The sequence below is a fragment of the Apium graveolens genome, chromosome 10 (assembly GCF_009905375.1).
Source record: "Apium graveolens cultivar Ventura chromosome 10, ASM990537v1, whole genome shotgun sequence".
In the NCBI taxonomy this organism is placed as follows: Eukaryota; Viridiplantae; Streptophyta; class Magnoliopsida; order Apiales; family Apiaceae; genus Apium; species Apium graveolens.
Window position 1 is genome coordinate 104984164 of NC_133656.1, and position 12588 is coordinate 104996751.

Consider the following 12588-nt stretch of genomic DNA (forward strand, 5'->3'; position numbering starts at 1 on the left):
GCTGGTGAATAAGATGTTCAAACATCAGTTGGGGAAGACTATGGAGGCCTATGTAGATGACATGCTGGTGAAGTCGAAAGAAGCGAGGGATCATGTCCGCCACCTGGCTGAAATGTTCCAGATCCTAAGGGAGTACAGAATGAAGCTCAACCCCCAGAAATGTGTGTTTGGGGTCGAATCGGGGAAGTTTTTGGGATTTATTGTCAATCATAGAGGCATTGAGGCCAACCCAGCCAAGATACAAGCCCTACTCGAGATGAGATCTCCTCGACGGGTGAAGGATTTTCAAAGCTTAACGGGACGAGTGGCTGCCTTCAATCGCTTCGTCTCAAAATCCTCCGATAAATGCCAAAGTTCTTCAAAGAAATTAAAGGAGTGGGGAGGAATTTTAAGTGGACCGAAGAATGTGAGGAAGCCTTTCAGAACATAAAGAAGCATCTCAGCAGCCCTCCAATGTTGTCCAACCCAAAGGCAGGAGAAACTTTGATCCTATACTTGGCTGTCTCCGACTTTGCAATAAGTGCGGTATTAGTCCGAGAGGATGATGGTGTCCAGCTCCCGGTATATTATGTGAGTAAAAGGCTAGCCGATGTCGAGACTCGATACACAAGCCTCGAAAAGCTAGCATATGCTCTGATCCTGGCCTCCCGAAAACTCAGGCCCTATTTTCAGGCACACAAGATAGAAGTGCGAACCTCCTACCCCCTCAGACAAGTGATGCATAAACCAGAGTCTTCTGGTCGAATGTTGAAGTGGACGGTTGAGCTCAGCCAATTTGAAGTGGATTATAAGCCAATGACCGCAATCAAAGGTCAAGCCCTGGCCGATTTTGTGCTGGAATTTCCTCCATATCAGGAAGTGGAGCCGGGAGCCCTTGTGGTCATACCTAGCACAGAGGAAGTTGGACTGGAGAGCCAAAATAGTGCCCCATGGTGGAGCCTATTTGTGGATGGAGCCTCCAACGGTGATGGAGCAGGAGCTGGAATTGAGCTAATCAGCCCAGAGGCGCACAAGATCAGACGTGCGACCCATCTGGCCTTTCATGCAACCAACAATGATGCCGAGTATGAGGCCCTGATCAACGGTCTCAAGCTAGCTTTGGAAATGAAGGTGGAGAATTTGAATGTGTTTAGTGACTCCATGATTGTGGTCTATCAGATAAACGGGGGGTATCAAGCTAAGGGGCCGAGAACAGAGCTTTACCTGAAGTGCGCACAGAGGATAATCGCAAGATTCAACGAGGTGAGGCTGGAACTAATCCCGCGTGGGCAGAATGAAGGCGCGGACGAGCTAGCTAAGCTCGGCTCACGCCGCGAGAGCACTTTGCTAGGGACTGTGCCCCTTGATATACAGAGGCAACTTAGTGTGCTCGAGCACGAGGTGGGCAGCCTCAGTAATGAGCTCGGCCCCACGTGGATGACACCTATTCTAGCATACATAAAAGAAGGTTCACTTCCGGATGAAAAGAATGAGGCAAGGAGGATAAAATACAAAGCAGCCCGCCATGTGATATACGACGGGATTCTATACAGAAGAGGGTTCAGTGTGTCTCTCCTCAAATGCATAGATGGAGATGAATGCAACTACATCCTAAGAGAAGTACACGAGGGCATTTGTAGCAATCACTCGGGGGGTAGCTCTCTAGCTCAGAAAATCCTCCATCAAGGCTACTACTGGCCAACGCCGAAAAAAGATGCCTTTGAATTCTCCCGAGCTTGTGATAAGTGTCAGCGATATGCCAATTATTACAACAGCCCCGTGGCCTCTCTCAAATCCCTCATGAGCCCCTGGCCCTTCTCCATCTGGGGATTTGATCTGATTGGGGAACTCCCGAAGGTCAGGGGAGGTGTCAAGTATGCGGTGGTTGCGGTAGACTACTTCACTAAGTGGGCAGAGGCCGAGCCCCTAGCCACCATCACGGCAAAAAAACTCAGGGAGTTTGTACACAAGGCTATTGTGTGTCGTTATGGCATCCCTTACAAGATGATATCTGACAATAGGAAACAATTTGATAGCAAGGACATGCGAGAGTTTTGTGAGCAGCTGGGGATTCAGAAGAGCTTTAGCGCAGTCTGCCACCCCCAGAGTAACGGGCAGACGGAGGCTGTTACTAAAATCATTAAGCATACCTTGAAGGCAAAGCTTGAAGAGAAGAAAGGAGCATGGCCAGAGGAGCTCGCCCAGGTCCTGTGGCTTACAACACTATACCCCGAACCACAACTGGAGAGACCCATTTCTCTCTGGTGTATGGGTGTGAAGCTATGGTGCCCGTTGAAGTGAGAGCAGGATCTTTTTGAAGGGACAACTATGACTCGGAGGCAAATGAGGTCAATCATCGGCTCTATTTGGACATGATCGAAGAAACTCGAGAAGATGCTCAGATCAGGGTAACAGCATATCAGCAGAGGACAGCTAGGCACTATAACAGTAAGGTTAAAGCCCGAACTTTTAAGGTGGGAGATTTGGTTCTACGCTGGGTCATGCCAAATACCAAGGTGGTGAGTCACGGAGTCTTTGGAACGAATTGGGAAGGCCCTTACAAGATAAAGTCAGTGCTCTGGGAGGGAACCTACCACCTCAATGATATGCAGGACAAACTGATCCTGAGAGCTTGGAACGCGGAACACCTCCGCAAATATTATTAGTAATATTATTCTTTTCAGACTTAGTATTATCTTAAAATACTCCTAAGTCTCGGGGGGTAGTGCCATATAGGTGCCTCCCTGAGACTACAAGCATGTACTCCTTTCAGTTCCCATTATCTATGAATAAAATGATTGATTTCTATTTTGTGCACTTGACATTTTAACTTTTGTTAAACACCCAGCAGGGGAGCCCATCCTTGGGAACCCATGCGAGGAAAGAACGGTTGTTTTATTAGCATGTTAAAATCATAAATCAGGCCGGGCCCCGGCCCGCTTGACAATAAATATAGGAGACAAGTTGGGCCACGACCCGCTTAGAAAGATATGAACACAAAGCAAATAAAAGATGAAGCTTAAAAGTGGGGTGGGCACGCGTTGCGAGCCCATACCCTGGCTCGCAGGCTCCCAAAATGCGACCCAGGAGGCCCAGCCCTCCACCAAACATGGTCAGGGTCGCATCATGCGAGCCCATACGACAACACGTGCAAAACTTGTGAATTAGTAATGATGCGAGCCTGTTCCACTTAGCATTTTTCGACAAATTTTGATCGATTGAACAAAAGGTGCAAGCTGATTAGCTGGGCTCGCCGTGAAAGTGTAACGCTCGCCATACGCGGCCAGAGTTATGATAACTTTTGGTCAGTAGAGGCGTGATAAGAAAATACAAAAATAAAGAAAGCCAGCTAGCACCCTAAAGACATACGCAGGCACAAAAGATTTGACATTTTATACAAACAAAAGTTAAATAAGTTAGGCCCCGAGGCAGAATATTTCAAATACAAGCGCGAGGCGAGAGGGGTGCCCGCTTACCCAGTCAAAAGTCTAGTTCTAATTAAAATTACATCAAGGGTTATCAGCCTCTGCTCCCCCACGATTTTCATCACCAGCGACCTGGGCCTGCTCGGCCGCGAGCCGAGCCTCCTCAGTAATTTGGGCATCCCTCTCCATCTCTAGCTTCAGCTTTTTAGCATGCCTCGCTGTGCTCGCACCCAGAGCCGCCCAATCGAAGTCAGGAACCTTCTTCATAAAGACTTTCATAAAATTCCTGGCTCCCAGATTCCTAGCATCAGCGAGGGCGGCATCACGGCCCTCGGTCAGGGCAGAGACTGATCCCTCCAGCTCGAGCATCCTCTCTTCGAGGGCATCCTTCTCCTTCTTCCATGCCTCAGCAGCCAGGTCATGAGCTTCCTTCTGCTCCCTTAGGGCCTGGTCGTGAGCAGCGTTCAGGTTAATTATCTTCTGATTATAATTGTTCACCAGTGTAACCTTCTCTTGCCCGTGCTCAGCGACCTTACTCTGAAGGGATTTGAATTTAGACTCGAGCTTTGTTTTGGTCTGGCCGAGGGCTTGCATCTCTCGAGCCTTTGACAGCTGACGATAGTAAACTTCGGCCGCAGCTCGAGACAGTGCATCCTGATTGACTTCGAGAGCAGAAGAAGACCAACCCTTTACATCCTGCTCGCTGATGTGACCTTGAGTGAGCCGGCCAAACGTGGTCGCAACCATATTGGCAGAAGAAGCAGGGGGAAGAGGAGCATCAGATGGAGCAGCCTTCTTTGGCTCAGGCTCGCCAGTTCTTCATTCTTTGTGATCTCGATGCCTTTTTAGCCGAGGAGAAGGCCCTGAGCCTTTGAAATGCTCAGTAAGGGTCCTCATGCGAGCTGGAGGGGGGACTTGAGAGTGAGCCCTTGTGGTCGCTGCAGCAGGCTGAACTGGGCCCGAGGTCGCAGCTTGTTCAGCCTCTTCCATGAAGGGGATGGGGGAGATGGCCATTTATGAAAAAGAAAACAATGAAGAAAAAGATTAGTCACAGCGAGATGAAATGTAAAAAAGTAAGAAGAGCAGATAAAAAATGCAGAAAATTAAGGTGCAATGTGAAGTGATGCATGCAGGAAGTGTAAACACGCGAGCCCACGAGCTCGCACACGCGAGTAAACAGAAGTGCAAATGCGGGCCCGATATTCTTACCCTTTCTGGCTCTCTTCTTAGATTTCTTCTTTTGAGGAGTCAGCCTCACTCCTTCTTTCAAAAACCCACACGCGACCAGGTTCGAGGTCGTTATGAGCTTTCGAATATCCCTGTTTGCCTTGGGAAGGTCTAGCAGGCTGTCTGCATTTGTTTTTTCTTATCCCACAAGGACAGTGCGAGGCGGGGTGGCTGGAGATATAAAAAAAACATCTCTTGTTAAAAGAAGGAATTATGGAAGGAAAACCAAGAGCGGCCAGGGAAGACTTACATGGGTTGTAATAAAAATGAGTCTGGACTCGAGGTACCTCGTGGATGTAGAAATAGGGGTTCTTCCACTTTCCTGAGTTGCTCGGCCCGTTGTGAATGAGATTCTTCTTGTTGAAGCACGGCCAGACAGAGAAGTAGAAGTATCCAAAGTCATTTGGAGAATGCTTTAGATTAAGGAAGTAGCCCAGCTGCCTCACTGTGAGAGGAGGAAACCCACACTTGCTATACATGATGTATAATGCGAGGGTGGCCCGGTATCCATTCGGGTTGATCTGCAAAGGTGCGAGCTGGTAGTACTCGCAGACATCCTTGATGAAAGGATGAAGAGGAGAAGAGATGCCTAGCCTCAGAAGGAAGGTAGACAAGACCATGCGAGGAACCCTGCCTCCATTCTATGGATGGTTAAATCTGTAGCACCTCATATGAGGCAGGGGCAAGACAACATGGCCCTCGAGCTGGAACTGCTCAATATGCTCGGCCAGATGTTTCTGAGTCAACGAGGTAGACAGGTCGCGGCAAGCGAGCACCTTAACCTCCTCGTTGACAGTCGAGCTCTCCTCCCCATCAGGAATGATCTGCCTCTTAAAAATAATTTCACCCTCCATCTCGGGCTGGGCAGGAGGCACATAAGGCTCATGAGAGGCCGCCGGGATGTAGTTATAGTTACAAATATTATACTGACTTGTAACATCTGCCACCTCCTCGCTCTGAGGAGAGTCATAGGACCAGTGTGAGCCGTCCTCTTCACCCTCGAGCCCCAAGATGGGATATTCAGTAGATACAAGCTCCTTTCCTTTCTTCTTGATGTCATAGTATGCACTCCCCAGGTCGCTGTCGATGGATTCTGAGTCAAGGTGAATGGGGTCGAGGTCGTTAGCTGCAGCTTGTTTCAGGCGGGCTGCCCTCTCTACAACCATCTCTCTTTGAATCTCCTCAGCTCGCTCTTTGTCCAAAGGAGCGGGCTCGCGGTTTAGGAGCTCTTCCACCCCAAGGGAAGCTGGTATATTGGAGATATCCACGGGTCTTTTTCTCCACTCATAAATATTCCTCTCCCTGGTGTAGTCTTCAGGGTTAGGGTCAAGGTGAATATCCAGCGAGCCGGAACCAGCTGCTCGCATCGAGTTCTCGACTCTAGCAATGTTTAGGGCCCCTTGAGGGGTGATAGCAGAGTCAGGGGAAATAGGTTGGCTGAGACGGCCAGAAAGAGAAGTCAGCTCGCGTTGAAAGTCCTTTGAGCCTCGCTGCTCGGGTGGATATTGGTTTAATGGAGACGGAGTAGCAGAAGAGCGAACCGGGCTAGCAGAAGTGCGAGCCGGGCTCGAGGAGGAGCGAGACGATCCATAGGAACGGGCTGAAGACGCACTCGACATCTGTAAAAGATGGTGAAAATTAGTGTGTGGCCCTAAAAAGAAAACAAAAACAAGTATGGGGTCGCACCTAAGTGTCCTCACATCTCACACGGAATCGCACCTAAGTATTTAAACGAGCAGACGGGCTCGCAATGCATGTTGTGGGTGTATGTGAGCTCGCATCGAACAGGTGGTGTGTGCTCGCATGGTGCACATAAACAAGCGTGAATGAAAACGTGCTCGAATCGAAGATTACCTGTTGGAGAGGTGTATGAAGATCCAGATGAATCTATGCCGGGAGAATATCGCCACCGGTAGACGGTTCTTGTTGAGATGATGATCTTCGTCGTGGTAGATCCTTGAGCAAATTGAGTAGCAATTCAGAAAGTGTTTTTGGAAATGTGAGAAATGAATTCAAATCTCACATATTTATAGGGGATAGGAGAGAGAAAGGGGAGGTGACACGTGTCACCATCCTAGATGACGATACGGATCCCCACGCCAGCTGTCCAACGGCTGTCAAAATGAATGTTAAATAAAAAGCGTGCGAGACGAGGCGCGTGAGGCGGTTTTGTGCGGCCTGGTGGGCTCGCACCTGCGAGACCATGAAAGACTGGAAAATTCCTAGCCTCCAGATGCGACCAGGAATTTTGGGGGGTAGTTGTTATGCCCGCTTTCGGTCATGGGCCCTAAACAGGTCCCCTTAGATGCATTGAATGGCTGGACTATCATATGTGGGCTAGAATCGTGGACCAATTTAACTTGGGCTCATGACATGCGAGCTGGGCTCGTGACAGGTGAGTTGGGCTCATGATGTGTGAGCTGGGATCACGTGACCACATACGCGAGTTGGGCTCACACTTGTAAGGTGGGCTCCCATTTGTCACCTATGCTCTCGTATGCGAGCTGGGCTCGGTTATGCCCACGCGAAGTGGGCTCAAGTGACTTCATGTGAGGAGGGCTCAAGTGACAGTACTCGAGCTGGGCTCGGTTGCCCACACGCGTGCTGGGCCCATGAGCTCACATCTAATGGAGTTAAAGATAATATTGTATTTATTAATTAAAAATGAAGGCGGTGCGGGCCGAGGCCGCCAGGCCGGCCCGCATTAGAGGACTTTGTGCTTGATATGGAAAGTAACTCATAGATAATTGAGTTGCTCGTAGATTTCGGGGCCGACACGGGTTGTTCCTACAATCACGGGAAGGATTGCGGAGATGTCGCGAGATTGTAGGAAGCGTGTGGAGCCGGTTGAGATTTACGTGACTAAATTGGCTGAAGGCCTGACTCTATCATGGGCTTGGGCTGCACGGGCTGAAGAGTCCTAACCCTAGCCTACGTGACTTGTCCCCCAAGAACTACGTAAGGCTTGATCCCTATAAATAGGGTACGTAGGCACTTGTATGAGACATGAGTCGACACTTGACAGAGAATAACAAATCCTATTCTTTCTTAAGGAGTCAACGTACAAGCTCAGCCACCACAAAACAACCTTCCTCCGCCCTCAAATACCGTCCTTGATCTTTGTTCCGCCCATAAACCTCCACAACACTGTTATACGAAATTCTCCCTATAACAGTAAGCATCTTGTTAAGGCAGATTGAGTCACGAAACACAAGAGCAGTCAAACCGAACCTCGAAACTCACGTTCCTTAGTAATAAATACAGCAGTTATATACCTTAGTTTTTAATCTATAACAATGTGTTTATTGGCAAACGTGTCCAAAACAAAGAGTGAATATTTTTAGGAACGGGGAGAGTATCTTTTATCGAAAATATTAGAAATAATTAATCAATATCATGTTAAGATTTACTTGTTTTATGTCCGATTGTCGTCCATTGTCCACTCCCGTTTATATCTCATATATATACAATTCCGCTGGAGTTTCTTTTTTAAAAACTATACTATCTATACAGCAAGTAGCTAGAAATTAAAGCTCCGGATATCTTTGTAGTTTATGTTTTAGGGGAATCCTAGCTCACTATTTTCCAGTGGCCAGTAGTTTTTTTAATAATTATTATAATTATCCAGCCCACTACAGCCTGTCTTTTTAATTAAAGTTCTCCTTCCTGTGTCCCTGTCTACAAAAGACAGGTCTCATTTTTCACTTTAAAATACAATTTTATTATTTTTATTATAGGTGGATGAGAATAATCCTCAAGCACTAGAAAGATTCCAATTTCGCTTTGTCAAGTTGTTCAATGTTCAATTTTAGTTAACATTATAATGTTGATTGAAGAATGAGATCAAGATTATTATATTAATTAAAAAACACTTGCATATAAATTCCAAAGTATCGCTCTTACAGGTTTAGCTTTTGCTTTTCTGTGTTTTCGGATTAATATTAGTAGCCTAAAACCGTACAAATTTTTTATAATCTTACATAATATTTTTGAAATTTTAATTTGTTCATTTAATATTTTTAAAGTTAATATGACATTTTTAAGAAGAGGTATCTTAAAAAAATATTGTTACCCGTTCAGTTATATATTTTTATTGATATTTCTATGTGTGATCACAACTTTTTTAATTAAAAATTAAGTTATTTTAGATGAATAGTGTATGAATTATGTTTATTCTGATATTAACTTCTCTCCATTTTCGCATTAATAGTTTATATTATTTTGATTTAACCTGAGGTTTATTACACCGACCAGATTCAACTAATTAGTTTAGTTTTATTATAAATATTTTAACCCAAATCAATTGTATAATATGTTTTTAGTCTGAATGAATAGTATAATTATTTTATTTTAGCCCGCTTTAATAGTAAAATTTTATTAGTTGGATCAATAATATTTATTATTTGGTTTTAACTCGAGACACGTTATACCAACCAAATTCAACTAATTATATCTAGTTTTTTTATTATTTTTTTTAGCGGGGATAAAAAATTTAATTCTTTTAAAACTCGAATGAAAAGTGTAAATTATTTTAGAATAAATAATATTTAAATTAGTTGATATATTAAAGATCATTTTACAAATTAATTGAATAAAAATTAAATTAGTGGAATAAGTTGATTTCAGTATCAATTTGAATAATATAGACCTCATTATGAATTAGAATTTAAATTGGTACAAGAGGTTGATTTTAATATCGATTAGAATAATATGGAATTTAATGTTAATTAGAATTTAAATTGATAGAGAAAGTTGAACTCAATATAAATAAAAATTTAAACTGACATGAGAGGTTGACTTTAATATTTATTAGAATAATATAAAGTTGGATATGAATTGAAATTTGAATAAGTACATGAATTCTACTTTAATATCAATTAAAATCCGAATGACCGACCGTCCAAACTTTACATGTATGTGATTTTTTAATTTACGTGAATTGACTTTTTAAAAAATAATATCGTTTTTCAAATTAAATAGAGTGTATTTTATTTTAGTTAAAAAAATAATTGATTGATTGTTAGTAATTATAATAATTAATAATTATAATTATACAAACTTCAATTCACAAAATAATTTAATGGGCGTCAATACCGAGAAGCGGATAAACAAAGTTTTGAGTTAAATGCCTTGAAGACATGAGCACAAACGGTACATGTAAGTTCGAGAGTCAGCATGCAATTTATCCAAATAAAGAACTTGATAGAACTTTATCTGAGGGGTCAAAAAATTGAAATTATTGACTAAAATAGAGATGAGTAATTGACTTTAATAAAATAATATTAATATAATTTATAAATAAGGTTAATAATGTAACAACCCAAATTCGGGGTCAAGATTTGGTGTCACTAAACAATCTTTACATAAAATAAAATAATATTCAAATAACCCCTTAAAATCTGGATCGTTTACAGGTTATGGTATGAAACAATAATCTAATCCTTTACAACTCACAATAACTAAAATACAAGTGTAGATACCTTTGAACTAATGCTTTTGTCACATTCCTCTAACATCTTCAACATCTCGCGGCGGAAATTTCTCTAACTCCTGTTGTCTATCAAAGCTATTCATTTTTACCCTTATCTGTTTTTGGCAGAAATAAGAATTTACAAAGTAAGAGTGAGCCAAAAATGCCCAGCAAGTATATAATTTAAGTTTCAAGCATTAATATCAAAGAAAACTTCCGGACAAAATCTTAAAACAAATTTAAGCAATTCTATTTATTTTGAAGGAGTGAGCGAATAAACGTTGGCGGTCACCAGCCTTTAACTATAAATCTAAAAGTGACAAGCCCCCGATTCATCTCCTAAATCCGGGTTTTGTCCGGTTTTGAAATCGTAAAACCTTTAAGAGAGAATGTCGTCAATGACGATCAACAACAAATTAGACTGGACACTAGTTCGCATCTATATTCTACTGATCAGTCAGAATATAATACAGATCTATATCCCAATATATAGATCTAGTCGGGTCCCCAGGCACTACGGCCCATCTCGAGACACCAGTCATCCCGGTCCTCAGGATTAAGTAAAACTCAATCCCCAAAATATCACTATCCAGCCCATAGAGTGTTTTGATGTCAAATCATTTTGAATTCAAAACATCCCAATTCAGGGTTCGTAAATAACCCGAAAGAATGGGTATTTGCTCAAGAGAGCAATCGAATTATAGGAACAATAATGAAAGGAACGTGCATAATCAGAGTAATTGCAGTGAAATGTATAACAGTTAACTATTCTGAACTTAGAATACGAGCGAATAAATATTTGCAGTAATTACAAGAAAATTCAAGAATACTTGCAGTATTTAAAAGAAAAATCCAGAATACTTGCAGTATTTAAAAGAATTTTCTGGAATACTTGCCTCGAAAAGCTTTAACCACTATTATCGGTTGGCTTTCGAATTGCCTTGAACATTCGACCTTATCGTCAACCCACTATTCTATTATGGGTACAATCCTATCCTTTATGTCCTTCGATTGAACTTCGTTGATCTCAATGTCTAATCACTAGATCATTCCTAGTTCGACGTCGATACTCGGGTTTTTTTTAGGACCTACAAGATTAAAATACCATAATTTAGATAATCATCTCGCTCAACATCACATCCCTATCACTTCTACCCATACGGTTTCACCACCCAACTCATATTTATATGTATTATTGAAATACACATAGCAATTATGGCTTGCATCTTCTAAACTCGGTTCGGTATTTATTTTCGGAAAATACATATATTCGTCGTTTTGAAAAGCAGGGCAATCGATTATTTGTAAATCATTTTGTCTCAATTGCACTTAAGTTCATATAATATAACTATATATGATTATTCGACGTCTCCGATAATTATAGGTTACGTTCCCGTAATTTCGGAATTAATTTCCCGAAAAATAGGGAAGCGTCTCCTTTGTTTATCGGCCTACCCGTCGAAATCAAATCGACGTCAATCACAATATAACAACAACCAATCATCCAATTCACAATCCATACGCCAATCCCAATCATCAATACAAATCAGCTATTAACTATTTTTATTCATTATGAAATTTATTTTACAAACTAATTTTATTAGTTTTTGTTTCATAATTATTATCACGAACTAATTTATTTAATTAATAAATGTAGGACTCAGATAAAAATCATCATCGCCCACCGGCGGCGATGGCGGTAAAATTCGTGGGTACCCTATTTATTCGGGTCTCCAACACGAATCCCACCGATTAGAATAACTCTTTTCTTGCACGAAATTCATTTTTATTTCACGGATATTTATTCAATAATTTCCTGCAAAGAAATAAAATAATTAAATAAATAAAAATTTCTGAAAACCAGCACAGCAACACGCGCATACGCGCTGCCAACACAGGGGCCACCTCGCCGGACATAAGCCGGCGGCAACCGGAGAAAAGCCGGAAAACATAACACCGGACACCCACAACAGCCGCAACTACTGCCACACACACACGCACACAGAGACACACGCACACACAATTACGCATCCGCCACCGTCCTTACCGAAAACCGGTGAGGGGCGGCGGAAAATTAAAACAAAACAAACACATCACACATAGATATATATACTCGTATGTATATATATATACAATCAACAGGGATGGAGCCGAGTAATTACTGGAAAGAAAACTAAATCGCGGCGGCGATTGAAACAGGGCAGGGCGGCGCCACTCGCCGGAAAAGAAGCAGCGGCGGAGAACAGGGAAGAAAAGGGAGAGAAGGAGAGAAATCAGTAGAGAGGTATCGAGAATTAGAGAGATTGAGTAGAGAGAGAGTGAAAATGAGAGAGGTTGAAGTCGGCAAAGAGAGAGACAAGAGAGTTGTAGAGATTGATAAGGAAGGAGATAAACATAATCATATTTATCTGATTTTTTTTATTCTTGTTATTATCCCCATTTCTGACATCGAGACGTGGAATTAACGATACACAGCGGGTGCAACAA

At 42.6% G+C, this 12588-nt stretch overlaps 1 protein-coding gene across 1 annotated transcript; it reads left to right on the plus strand.

Moving 5' to 3' along the window:
- Positions 1 to 453: 453 nt before the first annotated feature.
- LOC141690829 (uncharacterized) lies at positions 454 to 2280 on the plus strand. Its single transcript, XM_074495591.1, has 2 exons — positions 454 to 1599; positions 1732 to 2280. The coding sequence occupies exons 1-2, from the start codon at positions 454 to 456 to the stop codon at positions 2278 to 2280; spliced, it is 1695 nt and encodes a 564-aa protein (XP_074351692.1).
- Positions 2281 to 12588: the final 10308 nt, after the last annotated feature.